Here is a 17946-nt window from a genome sequence, read left to right on the forward strand (position 1 = left end):
ATAACGTATTAGCCGCATAAGTCGCCATTCTCTTAATAGAAATTTCCTATTGAAAAATTGATAGGACTTCTTTCTTTTTTGCTTCCCCTTATCCCCCCATAATGAATGATTAATACCTTAACAAATTTCTTAAAGGAACTTACCTAGAGAGAAAGAAATAGAAACCATACAACTCTTTGAAATATTTCCATGTTTTCTTTTCATGCCACATTGTGCCATTAAATTATGATTTTATAGCTATGTAACATGAAATAATCAATAACAAATAAAATTAGAATTGTAGATTATTAATTTTTATATTAAACTTATTATTGTAAAAAAAATTAAATAAAATAATTTAAATTTATTTTCTAAAATATTCTAATTATTTATGATGCCACGAGGATCCTCATAAAATATAAATAGTCAAACATTAGAATTATCACATTTTAAAGTTTTATTATATTGAATAATGGATATTCAATTGCTTATTTTAATATTTGATGTTAATTACATTATGTTTGTATAAAGATTTTTTTACATGCATTACCAAAGTAAATATAAAGAAATTTTGTAGGAATTTATCATGGAGTGTGAAAGCTATAATTGAGGGAAAATTGATAGTTTAAAACCCTAGAATTTTATGATGCATCTTCTTATTAAGCTAAAAGAATAAATTACAAAGTCTTCCCTACAGAAGTTGTTAGCATGACTATGCTTTACGTCATGTAAGAATTATCACACTCAAGAAGGGCATCATTATTATTGATAAAATAGATTTAAAAGCTATATATTAATATACTATAGTGAATTGAGTTATTATTTTAACAATTTGAGGCCTATTTGCTTGTAGGATATCTCCGAAATAAGGGAGGTTTATTCTAGAGTCCCAACAAATGACTCCACTTTTTGGACAGAGAAGATTATTCTGGTCATTGGTCAATACTATTTATTCCCTTCTATCGGACTAAAGTTTCAAGGAAAGGTGAAATAACTTTCACTCAATACAAAATGGGTGAATTATTTATTCTCTCTCTATTTTTCCTACTTTTTTTCATTTTTTAGTTAATGATCCACGAGGATCATTGGGCCAATGTGGATACTCTAGCTAGCCTAGAGAGGTCTAGATAAGGTCGAAGAGTGAGATCCACTTATTGGAATGCTCAATCATAGCTAAATTTTTGGAGGCTCTAATTTACTCGTAGGACATTTATTTGATATGCTTTTTTTTTTTTTTATAAATGAAATCAATTAACTTTTCAAGCTCTATAATATTAAATTTTTTTATTTTAGCCTCCAATTGGGGCGGTTAAAATTTAAGAAAAATTATGTGAAGTGACTAAAAATTTGATGTAGATGTTAAATCTATCTTTTACAGGATTCTATTTTTTTTTAATAATTATTCCACTAGTTATATCTATTTTGAAAATGCTACAACATCCTTTAACTAGAAAAGCAATCCAATTTGAATTATTTAATGGCGAACTGATAGCATAAATAAAGGCCTTGTAACTAGTTTTATAATTTTTTAATGAAAAGAAAATGAGATCTAGATCCTACCACCAATTATTTTATTTTATAATTTTTTTCAAAAGATTTAAGTTGAGTAGGTTGAAGAAATTTCTTTCTTTTTTCTGATCAAATCAGTTAACCTACCAATTCCTAACCAAACATCAAGTTTTCCTTAACCAAAGTATAAAGAAATCTTTGATGGTAGCAAAAGTTAGGAGCAACTAACCTTGGATTTTGCATCTCGTGACTAAACATAGTCTAAGTTTACACGAACGAACAATGAGTAAGAAAAGGTTTCGAGGATCTACATTACTTTAGATAAATAGTGAAAAAAAAAAGGTTCCTTAAACATGCAAAATGGAATTTACATTGAGTCTTGTATCATGCTTTGTCATTGTATAAGATTTTATTTAGATGCTTAAATTGACGGGTCAAAATTGAAACTTGTTGTGCACCCTAGTGCTTTGGGTTCAGTTAGTAATTCACCTTATTAAATTTGGGCTAGAAGAAATAAGTGCTAGCAGTTATTTCCATTTTCTATTCCAAAAAAAGTTGGTCACTTCTTTCTTTCTCGCTGAGGTACTAAAAGCTTCAAGGCTTTTTGCAACTGTTTTCATAAAGCTTCAAGGCTTTTTACAACTGTTTTCATGGATCAAGGAAAAGTTCTACGTGAGATGCCGTTTTTAAGCTCTTTGCAAAAGTTCTACGTGAGATGTGGTTTTCAAGCTCTTTGCAAATGCATGATGCCAATTGAATTAGTGTTTGCAACATGCTCCATTTTGGCAAGTCAGATTGTTAAGCCTTTGGCCTCTCGTTAGGCTTAAGTTATAGAATATATTTTTTTTTTGTTGGAGGAAAAGTTATAGAATAATTGATAAAAATGCTCAAGCACATCGTTTCTGAATCGCAATGCTCACTAATAAAGACAGTAATATTGATGCTCAGTTATTGTAGGGTTGATGTTTTTAAAGCTCCCTGGCTTAGCTTCGCTCCTTCCTGGCACAGCATAAGTATGCAGAAGGCTTGAGCTTATCAACTCTTTTAACTTCCTAAGATAACCTTTTTGTAAAATATTTAAAGATAGAGAAAAAATAGGAAATTGGATTTTTTTGAACTAATAAAAGTATAGGAGAACCTGGATCAGAGCAGTGCCAAGCGCTGCTTTAAAAGTATTATTGCCCTTGTAGTCTAGGGTAGATGACTTTAACTTCCATTATCCCCATGAATTAACTAAATTGTACTAGTTTGCACCCTAGGATTCTAGCTTATTTTGATCTACAAATTATTACTCATTTTCTTTGGGACATCTATATATTCTTTTTTTTCCCCTTTAATTAACTAGTTAGGTTGATCTATATATTTTCTTGGCTTCAATTAATCATAGAGGGTCAACTGTGATTAAATTCTCCTTTACAAGTGCTGACCTTGTACCTACCTAATTCAAGGGTTAAAAGCCAGATTTTAACTCAACAAACAAAAAAAAATTTAGATCGACATCGTTTTGATTAAGGTTCTACTCTATTTAATCTGCAAACAATTTAATAGGTAACTAGTTAATATGATCTGGGTCCATACATTTTCCTCAAGAGATTTTTGGCCATACTGACTTGTCATCAAGTCCTGCATTTTGCTGTTACAGAACTTCTACAAGGATAGAAAAGTGAAGCTTTCTTTTTTCATTTTTTTTGTTAGAATATAGAGCCCCTGGAGCTAACTAGGGAGAAGGAGCAGAGCTATGGAATCCCATCCTGTGATAGGCATGAGGGAGGAAGGAAGGAAGAATATACACTACATGGGCCTACTAAACCACCTTCAACCTGACTTAACAAATCTAAACCAGACCCAGTCCATTGGCCTACTAGGTTGGGTCATGGTCAACCATGGCTTGGATCTAACTCAAAATATGCAGATTTGTATTGGATAGAATAGATCGAGTTAATAGTTACTATTTTATATCTAAAATTCTAATAATTGATAATAAATTATAAACTTACTAAAAGTTTTCAGATGAGACTAAAGAATGCCAAATTAAATAAATAATTGATACATTCTTAATATATAACTTTACAAACTCTAATTTTAGTTGAATAAATAATTAATAAACAGGAGATCATTCTGAATAAGATTCATCAAAACAACAAATGAATGCTTAAATACAATAAAGCGATATTCCTATATAATACATATATCATAATGACAAATGATGTAGATACTCCCGACCCAAAAAGATGAAAATTGTTACATCTAAATCAAAAGTGGTTGCCATGATTTTGGTTACTGGCAGTTCTTGTTGCAGTTTATGAAGACAATGCAACCGATCCGTCTACAACAGTGCATGCTTATCGAGTAGAAGTTGGGTTTGTATTGTCATCATCAGCATTTGAATCTTCAGATTCCATGTTTCTGCATCAGATCTTTACATTCCATCTCATGGGTAGCTGTGAGCCATCCTTTGTGTAGATCCTCCTTTAATGGTGATATTTTCAGTGGCTTTAAAATTACAGTCACTTTTATGATAAAAAAGACATCCTTTGGTGACCATCTCTGAAGAAAGTATGGAAAAAAAAGACCAACAGAAGAGAGTGCGTTGTATTGTTGTTGGTTTATACTAGGAGAAAGACTAGAGGCAAAATTTAAAAGAACAAGAGCATTACTTGGAATCCAGAAAGCAAGAACATTCTCTTTTCCATTTAAATCTTACTTTCTGAAGTTTTCATGTCCTAAGCCCCATCAAAAGGCACAAATTCCACATTTTTGCTGTGTTTGGAATCTCTCCTAGCTGAACTATTACCAGATATGAAACTTCTGATAAAGCATTTAAATTATAACACACTGTGTTCCAAATTTTGTATATGCATACATACAGAATGGCTACCCTAATGGTTTTTACAAAATTGCAGATGATTTGAAGTCTCTCAACCAACATGGACTAGCGAAAGAACACTAAGTTTCCTACTCATGTCACATTAAATATTTCACCATGTACGGTCCTTCAAGTTCATAGCCCAATTTTCTGTAGTAATGACGGGTCCCAACACCTGAAATTACAGCTAATTTTGTAGACCGGTGCTCCCTTCTAGCAATTCTCTCTGCTTCTTCCATCAGAAGTGTGCCATAACCCTGCATGACGAGAAACAAGCAAACTCACTTTGTAAGCAGACATCATAAAGCACGTGCCGTCATGTAAAAGCTTAATTTCTGTCTGTGAGGCGGTTACATACTTCAACTAAATTATAGATATGGTAGTTCAACTCTTGGCACAAAAGATTGCTACTGAAGTGTGATAGAAACCAATGAAAATGGATTGTGGAGGCAAGAAGTTGATTCTGCATGTGGTCAAGGAATGCCTGAATTCACTTCTCGAGGGTCATTCTGATGATATTAGCTATCTTTCTTCTATTAGTCTTTCCTATTTTTACTGCTCAAATAATTTCTCCCCAATGACAGACCAATTAAACCATTGATTATTTGAGTTATTCAAATTAGAATCTTCCATAACTCTATGGAAATATTTCCTCTAAAGATTCTCCTCTCTCACTCTCTACCCCCCCTCCCCACTCTCAAAAATCCATTTAATATAATTCTTATTCAAATACATTATTTTTCTATAATTTGCATGGAATGCAATTTTTTTTTTTTAAAAAATTATAATCATAAAGTCTCCCCTCAAATGTGCATTGCAAGTGCCCGTTTGTTATTAATTCTAGAATATACAGCATGAATCAAACATTGCAGTCACCTGGTGCTGCAGTTTGTCAGCATCACGTCCATGCACAGGAACTGCAGTTCCATATACATGAAGTTCACGAACAATTGAGCACCTCCCCATAAGTTCAGGGCATGTTGTGTTGTGGCCACATTTACGCAAGCGTAGAAGTCCAACAAGAATATCCTGTTACCGATGCAAAGATTTATTAGATACATTGCAGTCCAAACCCATATTTCTCAGAACTTAAGTAACACAAGGATAAAAGCAACTAGACCTCAACCATAAATATAAGTAAACATAATTTACCAGCCAGAAAGATATTAGCACGCCTCAGAGTAATGTAACTCCAAGAATGAAAGCCCCCCCCCCACACACACAGGTGAAACTTCTCATCAGAAATCTAATACAAATCATTATCCATATGTCTATCATACCCAAGCCTACTAACAATATTGCACTAAGAACAAGATCATATTTAGCTTCAGGCCGTAGGATCTGTGTGAACAAAAATTGAGTTTTGATGCCTTCAATATAGAAAAGACAGTGTAAAAGGAGAACATGTAGATAGACAATGAGAAAAAGAAAATCTATCAACTTACAGCTAATTTTCTTAAGTTTTCATATTATCAACTCCATATATTTTGCATAAAACGATATGGTATTTCAACATAGCCAATCCAGTCTATTTCATTCCTTTCATCACAGCTTATGTTAGTGACCCGATGATTGACAGTCCTTGTAATCCAATGACTTTAATGGATGTGCATGAAGCATGGCCATGCCAGTGTCTAGCATGCTTGGTTAACATGTGTCCATGTCGTATAGCAACGCTATGACACTTAGATACTTATATATATCTATACATACCTAAGTAATCCTACAAGATTTGCTGGACATGCGCTAAACAGTGCCCATGTTGCAGTGTCTTGCACAATTACTTAAAACGTATCCATATTGCAGTGCCTAGTGTGCCTGTTTAACATGCGTCAATGCCATACAACAACACTACAGCACTAGCATTAGTCTATATCTGTGCATATGGACATATAGACCCTCCCCATGTCACCATATTTGGGGCATGAGCTCAACCTAGATGAACAACTTTTCCTTGTCACAGATGATAGTAGCATATATGTCAACAATATCATTCTCTCCAAAGCATGGTTTAAGTTTCAGACAAATTATTTCTTAATTTCAAAAAGACCAATCGGAAGCAGACACCAGAATAAATGACCTTGTTTTTAATTTTTTAAGTTCATTTTTGTTAGATGTTTATTGTTTCCATAATAAAATAGATCAAAACATGACATTATTTGCCTAAACAGATTCTCAATCCAATCATGATACTTTGGCAAATTGCATAAGATTATGAAATATGCAATTGCTCACTTGCTCCATTTTTTAGATAATCTAAATAAATTTATTATGGTTGTTATTTTTTTGACTTTCATTCATTATTATGATACTTTTTGTCAAGTCACCTAACCCCAAAAACAAGCACACTCTCTCGAAGATCTTTCATATTGCATATTAACGCTTTGATTCTCTAAATTGGTACATGAATCCTAATCCCTGAAATTACATTAGTCTTTGCATATAAGTCCCTCGGGTTTGCTTAGCCAGAGGTGAAAAAAATATTCTATTCATATAACAGTGTTGATTTACCAAAAGTTTCTATTAGCTTGATCATTTTGCCCTTAGTAGGATAGCTCAATAGGTTTTATGCTTTCTGATCTTCATTCTCCCTCACTGGTTGCTGATCTCCCAATTTTGAACCTCCCCCCAATTGTCAAAAATATTACAGTTGGGAGTAATTTCATCTCCCAACCTTCTCCAATGTTCCATCATGTAGTTATTTGAGCAAGTTAAAGGCCAATTTGAGAAGAGCAAGGCCGTCAAATCGCCTTGGCAGTCCTACTTGTTGGCCCTTTTAAAGGATTAGGAGGAATGACTAGGAGGCCAAGCAGGCACTTAAGTTTCAAAAAAAAAAGGCTAAAAAATTAGCATAAATTGTACGTTTTTGTTCAGAATGGATGTATAGTTCATAGAAAGCACATCAAGGATCATATTATTAAACAGTAACACTGTACACTACTTTATTTATTTAAGAATGATTTGACCTATTTACTCTAGTTTACTTAATAACATTTTGTGAAGTGATTTAAAGTATTTAAACCTTCTTACAAGCACAACATGCTCAAGCATCAATTAGTATCTAACGGACCAGATCATAGACGGAATCGACTTCTCTCCCTTGAACTAAATATTTAAGGAGAAAACTCGTTAAAAAATTTTATGCCTTCAACAAATCAATGAGCCAGGTGCCAGCCTGAGACAAAGGTGGCCCTAGGTGGTGAGGTGCCCCACCAAACAAGGCACTTGGGTGACCATCTTGTTCGAAGGCTTGGAAAGCACCAAAGGCCTAGGCGGTGGCTGTCCAAGCACCCAGGCGGGATCCCTAGGCGGCCACCTGTGACAACCTTGGAGGAGAGAGTGACTTTTATCTCCTTAGGTGAAACCCCCATGTTAGTTCTACCGAGGAGCAGAGAAATTGGTAAACTTTCTCTTGCTTCATAGTTAGTGTTCTTTGGGTTTTCACTTCTTTGAGCTTTGCATTTTTATTTGTGTTTTCCTTCTTTTACGAATTGAATCTTAAAAAACTTGTTTGGATTGAAATCACAACTCTCATGTGAAGTGACAAACATGATGCAGACCTTGGTGGTGCAACCCCTAGAGCCGCACAACTCCAAGCTCAAGGTGGACAACAGGATGGAGAGTAATAGAGCAAATGAGAAGGAGAAGAAGAGACTTTAAAAAACCCTAGATCCCTTATCTCTGATAGCTTTAGCCCACTTAAACGGCGTTTTTGTCTTGCAAAATTTGTAACCCTTTAACGGTTTAACCACACTTTGGCCGACAAAACAAGCATAATGACTTATATGCATAATGGAGTAGATTTCAAGGATTAATATGCAAATTCAGAGAATTGAGGGATTAATATGCAATATTTCAAGAACTAATAGAAAATATAAAATAAAACCCTCGTTTCAGTTGCTGCACCAACCTTAAGCATAACTTTTAGCGCCCACGCCCCTTCCATTATGCGAGAGTGGGGGTGGTTTATGCAACTTGTTTCCCCACATATGTCAACTCTTAAAGATAGATCATGAATCTAAAGCTTGTTAATTCATTTGGACAAGATTAACAGAATCATTGAAAAGAAAGAAGGGGAAAAGAACAAATCAAGGCTCACCTATTTACAATTTTAAAGAGAATTTATTTTTACTACTTTCACATAATGAACATCCAAACTGCCACTGACATTCCCACTAAAGTTAAAGGATTAACTGAAAGACAAGTGTTTATTAAACTACTTAGGCTCGTTATTCTTCTTTTGAGCTACAGAGATTTGCTGAAGACATCTCTAGAATTTATAGAATGGCGTCCGCTACAATTGTAAGAACTCACAACATCCTTGAAGAAGCCAACTCGAACTATCTCAAGCCAACATCTCAAAATTCCATGTGCAACAGGAGGTAAAACTTAATGGCACCAATTGTCGAATAAGGGCCTGTTTCGATATTCCTACAGGGTTGGACTGAAAATCCTGTAGGAATCCGGCTTGCTGGCCCATTTAGCTTTCATTTTCTAAGAACCTGTCTAAACCCAGCCCATATCCTACCATTTAGCATCCATTGTCTCTTTGTCTTTCTAAAGATCACAACTCATCCTTCTAAAGATCACAACTCATCCTTCTCCTCTTCCACTTCTACCATTTATGTTGCCTCTTGAGAAGATAATATTAAGAAATTTAGAAATTATGTGGTAGGTTGCAAAGGAAAAAATTGAATAACTATAAAAGGAAGTCTCAAAGAAGCTAAAACATCGTACATAAAGGTAGTTCAGTTAATTATTTGATATTCTTTTGCAACTAGGACAGATTTAGGAAAGTTTCCATCAACTTTTGCTGTCTTGAAATTTTACTGTCACATAAAAGCCATCCAATGTAGGAACTTACCATCAGCTTCATCTCATTCCTACTTAGACATCCTAATTTAATTTACATCTAACTAAATCAAATCAGCCACCAACCTGACCTGCCACAACCAAAACCCACCAAACTCAAGCCAAAGTAGATCATGCTCCTCATACCGATAGTCGTCTACCTTTGTTGCTCCGTCTGTGTCTGCAACCCCAGCCTAAAGTCTACCACCACCACTATAGCAGGTTTCTCGGCCAGGGAAAGGAATGGAAGTTGGGAGGGGGGATTTGTGGGATAAGAACGAGGATTCGGATTAAATGACTCCTGCAATTTTTTTTTAGTATTAATCATATTTTAAAATAGTTTATACGACCAAGCATATTTATTTGAACATTTCACCTTGAACATGTCAGTCTTCTAATAAGTTGTCAGCATAAAAAAGCTTTGTTGAGTAGTAGACATGATTTCATACCAAAAAATGGTGAAGCAATTTATGTTATATAATTTCCTTCTTTCAACCAGGTTGGAGAAATATCAGAACCAAAAGGTATTTGATTCGAAAACTTCAATTAAATGGTCCAGATGCTTGGCATTCAAACACATTCATAAACTCTTTCCACATCCATTAAAGGGCATATAAAGTGCTCATTTCATACAGTTCCTGACACTCTTGCACATGAAACTTTTCTTCAGAATGCTATTTCCGTTCATTGTTAGATTCTTATCTTCTTTTTTGTTCAATATATAAAATGCTTCCAAACATCACATGATCCTTTGATTGTTTGCTTCATGAGAACTGCTAGTTTAAGCAAAAAAATATTAGCAATTTTATGCTACTTGTAATTGTAGCAGTATGTTAAGCAATTATATTTGCATCATGCAGATAGCGGTTGTTGGCATAGTGATGAGCATAAAGTATCATATTAGATAACTATATTTTTTAATAACTTCTTCCAGTTAGTAAATCATTAAGGATGCTGAACATGCCATACAGTGATTATTGAAATCCATGGTCTCGCAACTTCAGCTTGTATAACTCCCCTATTTTCTCACCATACACACTTCTATAGTCTGTCAATGTATCATCTTAACAACATATATCTAGCTTTCTACAAACAAACATGCATCTAGTTGCCAAACCTCAAGTTAATAATGATAGTATGATTTCTATTTCAAAACCTAAAGCATGATAAATTACTACTAGTTCCTTCTTGACAAAGTGTTATAATGTCAAAAGCAAGGTCTATGTAACTGACCAGAACTGCTCAATTTGGGACATATCATACCGAATTGGCATGGAATCGGGTCAATTTTGCATGGGCAAATCCAGAACCAGTCAAAAGTGTCGGTCCAAACTGACTGGTTCAACCGCTCAACCAATTTCAGGTAGGGTATTGACCCAATTCGCCTGTGCCTACCTAGTGCCACATCTTAAAACTCCCCTCCCTTCTTTTGTCTTAATCCCAATACCTTAGCCTATCCCATTTCTCTCATCTCTCTCTCCCTCTCCTCGAATTCCCCAAATGCAACTTGAATCCGATAGCTCCACAGCAAGCCTCACCATTGACGAACACCTTGCCTCGATGCCCTTTGACAGCTTAGAACACCAGTAACAACCCCCACTGAACTTGCCTCTGCATCCCTAGTCGCACTCGACGCCCTTGATCTCCTAATCCTAGCAATCGGTAGCATGCCAACCTCATTGCCTCTTTCCCCCTCTCTCTTGGTAAAACCTCTCTCTTAAAATTTGTGTGAAACCCTAGACAGGTGAAGCCAATACCTGACTAACACCTTGTGGCATACCATTGTCAGTACGATACGTTACCCTACCAACCCGATACGTAACATTATGGGTTAGGTACCACAAAAAATAAAAACTATAACCATAAGAATTTGGGAAAAACAATTACCATATATCCAACCATTTCAAAGTACTAAAAACATGATAGACTACATGAAGCATTTTGGAAGGCTTAAGGTTTACTAATGATAGAGATCTAATATTCAAAGGTTCAAGAATCATTTTACAAATAAAATAATTGTACAATGATTAGCACCATGACAAAGCACCATAAAGTTCATATAACCAAATGTCAGTCAAGTCGAAACTCCAGTATATAATATGCTGCAAAAATGCTTGAATTTTCAAAAATAAATAATATAAATTCAAGTTTATGTAGCTAAAATAGAAAAATGCTCCGACTTTTTTTGATATAAACAATGCCTTGGCTTAGTAGTTCATACTTTAAGAGAAATCTACGCAAAAATAAAATTTCATTGTACTATTTAAGCTCCTACCTGACGTGTATCTTCGTATGAGAGAAAGGTCTCCCAACCCTCATTTGCTACATAGTCACGCCGCACTAGCTCTACCTCTTCTGGCTTGATTTTATGGTGAATGTCCTGAAAATAGTTCACAAAGGAAAGAGAAAAAATCAAACGAGGTATAGAGCTCATATCTTCAGCAATAACAGCAAGAGATGATTAACATCTAAAGACCTGAATCCCAGCTTCACGTGTTCTAACATCACGACATTTTAAGCCTAAATCTTCCATGCGAGCCAAAGCAAGCTCACGGAGATTTCCCTTTTCAACTCCTGAAGTAACGAGGGGCATAGGAATATCCCTTTGGACTCTATAAACACGTGTCCATGGTGGTACCATGGAAAGAATCCTGGCAACAATGTCTACCAAGAGCTCTGGTGGGTAATTTCTATACCTGCAACAAATAAGCAAGTATATTAGTCGAATATTATTGCTAGATAGTTTACAAAGTGACTAGTTCAATCAAGGTTTTAAAAATTGTAGGGACAAGAGCTGCCCCTATTTTCCATGGAACTTGGACACCATGCATCCCAACACTCAAGATGGTGGATGTCGCATCCCAACATTCAAGATGGTGGATGTCGCATCCCATCCTGGTCCACTGCTAACTCATCCCATCCCAAAACTCGAGCAGTGCCTAGTCTTGACACTAGGGATGGTGGGATGACAATTACCAAGAATGGACATGCTCCTTGGAAGAAAATTACCTTTTTTCTAATACTAAATAAAAATCACTATCAAAAGTCAAAAGAAAAATAAACCACAAGTCAACATGCAACAATGATCCCTAGTTCAATTTGCGCTCAATTTGCAGGACAAATAACTACAACAGAGAAGACTTGGACAATTTGCATGCATTTCTATGAAAGTATGGAATTTGGCAAGACATTCCAACATAAATTGTACCTGCCAGTTTTCCACAACTCGTAAAGACCAGTTCCACGGATAACGAGTGTTGGGTAGATTTTAAGGCCATCTGCCCTAAAAGCAGGGTTTTCAAAGAATTCTCGAAAACTTTCCAAATCTCTTTCAACTCCAACATTTGGAAGATCAGGCATCATGTGTGCAACAACCTAGAATATGAGCAAGGCAATTAATGAAAAAGGGAAAAAGAATTTAAAAAGCATCATATATTCAGCATGATATTATACAATGACATAAAAATATCTAATTCACAAGTTTTAAGTACCAGATATCCATAAAAACAATAGCAATTGATATAGAAGTAATGATTATCTATGTAAAAATAGGTAAAATGAGTTCCCAAAATATATATCAGGCCTATCTTACAGCCAATGCTCACAAATAATACTAAAAATTGCAATTAATATAAAAAAATCTCTCAGTGGTAAGGAATACCTCCTATTTTTCTCCTCAAAATAGCATTCCTATCAAGTGCTTTTGAGGACTCCCAGCTTTTGACCCAACATCTATCCAAAACATACATGTAGTTCGTGTTGCCTTCATCTAACATGCTACTTTTACTACTAGAAAACATGCTCCATGTAGCTTTACTATTCAGCTCACTCATAGACTACCATGTTACTGACACCATATCTCCATGTTTCTTAGTTATCTTGGTCCTGCCTGATGCTCAAGACCTCTAGACATGTTTGGATGTCTACAAACTTCATCACCGACAACTTTCAGACTTGAATTATGGCAACCACTTATCTAATATTTCACATACTACTATTTCAAAAATAATGAACTTGCCTTTTTCCTTAGTTGATGTGTGTATTATATACCTAATAGTCAAAACATCTTTGTCTTCAAAGGAGTATGATCCGTAGTATGATCCAGAGTCTGAAGTAGGAATTAGACAAGGCGTTAAACTTCAAAATTGTAGATTTGTATGAAATGCATTGTATATTTCTAAGAAATATATGTGATGAACAAGCTGTCTCTTATGCTTTTCCATCTTCCCTACAAGTATGGTCATGAGTTCAGTATTAGAGACACAATGTGTACATGCAACAATTATCCTGTTATTTTTCAAACCCAACTTTAGTTTGAGGTCAATGTTAGTCCAAGTGCAATAATCCTCTTTCAAGCAAGCATACGTCTTAAGTGCATGTGCTATGAAAACTTCATGTAAAATGTGTTTTAACATGTCTCCTTTAATCCTTCTACAAGCATGTACATGCTGACATGAATGATATATGGAAGCATCAATATGGCATCTTTCTTTAGGCAGCGAATCCATATGAGATTTATACTTGGCCCTTGACCATGTAAAATTCATCTAGTCCAACTATACTCCTCAAATTCTAGAATTGAAACGAAAAACAAAGATGGATATGCCATGTGCTCCTATCAAATAAGATCTAGAAAGCCCTAAAAAATGCACCAACAAAAGCTACATGACAAACCAAAATAAATGCATCATTAGTTAGAAGTACTAAACCTTTAGCTGAAGTGTTTTACCCTCCTACTATCATATTGGATGTTATACTTTCTAGAAATTGTCATAAAGTGCTAAGTATCTTCCAATAAAATCTGCTTTTATCTTATAGATTCTCATCAGATAAACACTTCCACAACCAGACTTGTAAGATTTTGTCGTCCTATTTTGATGCTTTGGTAACTATTTTACATGAGCTACTCTCCTTATCACCATTGAATATGCAAATCATTATAGTCTGATATAATAATTTACCAACCTGATTAGTAGAGCCTCCAATCTGATCATGTGATCTAGCTCTGCATTACATATTAGGATATATAGTAGTGCTTCAAATAAGCAGTCAAAAGCAACAGTGCAAAATAGATTCTTACTGGCAGATGTAGGGATTGTTCCCTCTCTTACCATGGAGATGGTGTCTCAACTATCGCACACCTTATGTATGAAATATAAGTATTCTATGTACTTCCTAGCAAGGATACTAATACTTGATATCCCTGGCTATTCAAGATTTGAGTGTGTCTCTGTGTCTGTGTAATTGGTATGATCTTACAAACAAAAGGGAAAGCCAATGATTGGTTTTAGGTAAAATGTTACATGAGTGCCCTTTCCTTTCTCCTGAAGTGCTTCCTGAAATGAGCATTTCCAGTGAATAGTCATTTGAATTTATTTCTATAATGTTTCTGCTTCCGACATATTATGTCGGATAATTACCAATATAAAATTGACAGTAAACAGAATGATGCAGCAACATGCTTCTGTTAGAGCTTAGGTGGAGCCAGCGAAATGGACACTTAATATACTTTTGACGAAATTATTATTTTTATCCATTCACTCATCAAAAAACAAATCAACTTTAAGGTCTATCCACGGAAGGCAAGTATAATAATATACAAGATCAAGGTAAAACAGAGTTACTATTTTATTACTTTTGAAAAATAACAGCAGAATATAAAAGCTCAGGTCTATCTCATAGCACTAAACCATCATTGGTTTAAAATAAAATGGTAGCGTAGAATAGTGTATTATTAAAGAACACTTTGCCACAATCCAATTGATATGTAAGATAAAACAGTTTGCACCTTAAAACCAGCATCTTTTGCTAAACAAAAGCAATCAGCTACAGCAGCTACTGTGTGACCTCTGTTTGTGTCACGAGCAACATCTTCATATGTGCTCTGAACTCCTATCTCCAGTCGGGTACAACCATATGACAGCATCTGACGTAAATGAGGCCCTAGACAGTAATCAGGTCTCCTGATTGTCAACAAGCAAACAGTAGCTTTAGCTGATTCACAGAAAGCTTACAAAAACAGCTTGAAATTTTAGCAATGTTAAATGAAGTCACAAAACAAAGTGATCTTATAGTGGTTCTATTTATTAAAATATTTATAAGAGACATTTCTATTTCATCTTTGAATTTACTTCAGCATTTCTAAAAAGGAATATGCAGAACCTGCAAATTTAGATGGTCACTCACGTTTCAATTGTCATGCCAATACATTTGATTGCACTGTGCTCCGAATAACAGACAGCCTCCTCAACATTTGCAGAAGTGTGTCCTGATAGAGCATCATGAAGATTTCTTATAAAGTAATCTCGATAATCAGCTGGCAAAGACATGAATGTTCCCCCCATTAGGATGAACTCAACCTGCAAAGAGTTTGGAAGTTACAATATGAACATAACTCCTAAAGGATATAGACGATCTCAACAGATCAAGATCAAGAGCCTAATGATATAAATATTGACTGCAATGTAATCGCAAACCTTATCCACACTATGACCTAGCCTTTTCAGTTGATCTATACGGCTTCTAGCTTGGACATATGGGTTATATCTGAAATGATTAAATACATTAAAGAATTAGTACATTAGTGGCAGAATAGATATAGGAAATTCACAAAATTGGGGTAAAGAGAGAACACATGGCATAGTATTCTAAATGCACATGCTCATATATCAAAGAGCCAATTAACTGCAAACATTTCACAAAGCCATAACATTCAAGACATAACAACTGGCTGTATTTTGAGTATGTCAAAACAAATTTCCCTTTTTTAACCTAAACAGAGATGATAAGGTTCACACGGATATGGATGACAGGCATTCAGACCACAATAGTGGTATTAAAAGATCAGACATGCAATGCCATAGCACATCCCAAACAAATGAAATTCATGGACATTGCTCAATCTTCTAAGATGCACATTCAGGGGCCCTGACTTTGCAAATCCATCAGCTTATTTCATTGCTGGAGTTTTCCAATGATGAGAAGGCATATTTTGTTCATCTTCATTTTGTCTTAAGAAGGTTAAGCTTGCAGAAATCTTATATGGAAAGAAAGAGGTAATCAATGTTTCATAATTAAAGTTACTAAGAGATGGAATCTTGAAGGCATTGCATATTGTATGCATATCAACCTTGATAAATAGCGTTAAGGAGGCAGGAGGGTTACATGCTTATTTTATTAGAAAAAAGTATACTAAAAGAATCAGATTTAGAATTCAGTGATGGTGTATCAGGTAGTTATCTGCAGCTTTTACTAGCTTCAGTGGTATCAGAGATGTATAACTATAGCTAGATATTATAAATGTGTCAATAATGATAATATGGTCGTCACCATAAGGGCAGTTATTAAAGTGTATAAACATATGTTAATGCCTATAATTAAAGGGCAATGACTTTGTTTATAACTATTCTTCATTATGCATAAAATTCAGCAGCTTCACTTCTCAAACTGAACCAAATTTGAGGTCATGTCTCCACAAACTGGCAGCGAACAATTGCACATGTTTAATTTTATTAAAGAGCACATATATCACATGCTTCAAAAATGTCATTTTTGCCCGTAATTCATCAAAAAAAGACTTCATTTTTCATGAATGAAGGGTTTCCAGCCAACAAACAGTTTCCAAATCAAAAGAAGACAAGAACTAAACTCAAGAACCACAAACAGAAAATTTCTCAAGTAAAAAAAAAAAACGAGCAAAAGAATGACCTAGCTCGGATGGCTCTCATGCTGGTGGGCTCGTAGCCGGTGTACGACTGAGTACTGTACTCGAAATCGGAATCGGGCCCACCAGGGCAATAGACGCAGATGTTCCCGGTGGTGGCGATGTGAGGGCAGCGGTGGGGCTTGGACATGACGGCGACGACGGCGATGCCGGAGGCGGTGCGGACGGGCTTGGCGCGGAGCTTGGGGAGGAGAGCGTCGCGGTCGGACTCGGGGACGGCGGCAATCATCTCGACGAGTTTGGGGGCGCGGGAGAGGCCGTACTTGCGGCAGGCGGCGGACTTGAGGGCGTTGAGGTCGACGGTCTCGCCGCGGCGGGAGCGCTCGGCCATGGCGGAGACGATCTCGGCGATGGCGCGGACGCGGGCCTCCTCGTCGGAGAGGCCCGGCGGGATCGCCACCCCACCCCGGCCGGGCGTCGGCTTCTTCCGGGGCTCCGCCGCGGCCATCGGCGGCGGCGAAAGCAAGACAGGGGGAGAGAGCTGGGTAGAGATTAGAGAATAAAGGAGAGAGGGTTTTCGAGAGCAATTGCAACTTGCAACAGGAACTGGAAACCGAAATTGAAGTTGGCACAGCCAGTGGCATGTATACCGTATCTGGGTTATGACTCAACGACTCACGAGCTATATCCGGGTTTTGCTTTCGAGTGATTGGCACGTGCGAGACAGAATGCGCGTGGGCTGACCCATCTCATCAGGCCAGTTTTATATATATATATATATATATATATATATATATATGGATTTTTTTTTATGTATATCTTTCAAAATATATATAATTATCTAAATATTTTGGGTGTACATCCTTCTTTTACTTTTTTTTTTTTTTATGTACCATTCTATCTAACGTCGTTAAAAAAAATAAACAATTTAAAATTGAAATCACTGAAATATCCTTACAAGTAGATATGTAAAAAAAAAAAAAACTTTATATGAATATACATACAAATAACAACTTTGTGAGGGTATTCATATAATTACGCATATTTAAGAGGGTATACACTTAAAAAGAATCCAATA

The 17946-nt window shown here is 35.8% G+C and overlaps 1 protein-coding gene across 1 annotated transcript; it reads right to left on the bottom strand.

The window, feature by feature from the left end:
- Positions 1-4141: 4141 nt before the first annotated feature.
- Positions 4142-17506, bottom strand: LOC103719644 (elongator complex protein 3). The gene is made up of 9 exons (XM_008808983.4): positions 16913-17506; positions 15682-15751; positions 15392-15564; positions 14994-15168; positions 12414-12580; positions 11682-11901; positions 11481-11585; positions 5231-5383; positions 4142-4611 (listed from the first exon to the last, which is right to left on the bottom strand). Exons 1-9 carry the CDS (start codon positions 17374-17376, stop codon positions 4453-4455), a joined length of 1686 nt encoding a protein of 561 aa, XP_008807205.2. The 5' UTR covers positions 17377-17506; the 3' UTR covers positions 4142-4452.
- Between the last annotated feature and the right edge of the window lie 440 nt (positions 17507-17946).

This window comes from Phoenix dactylifera, chromosome 14 (genome assembly GCF_009389715.1).
Source record: "Phoenix dactylifera cultivar Barhee BC4 chromosome 14, palm_55x_up_171113_PBpolish2nd_filt_p, whole genome shotgun sequence".
NCBI classification, from domain to species: domain Eukaryota; kingdom Viridiplantae; phylum Streptophyta; class Magnoliopsida; order Arecales; family Arecaceae; genus Phoenix; species Phoenix dactylifera.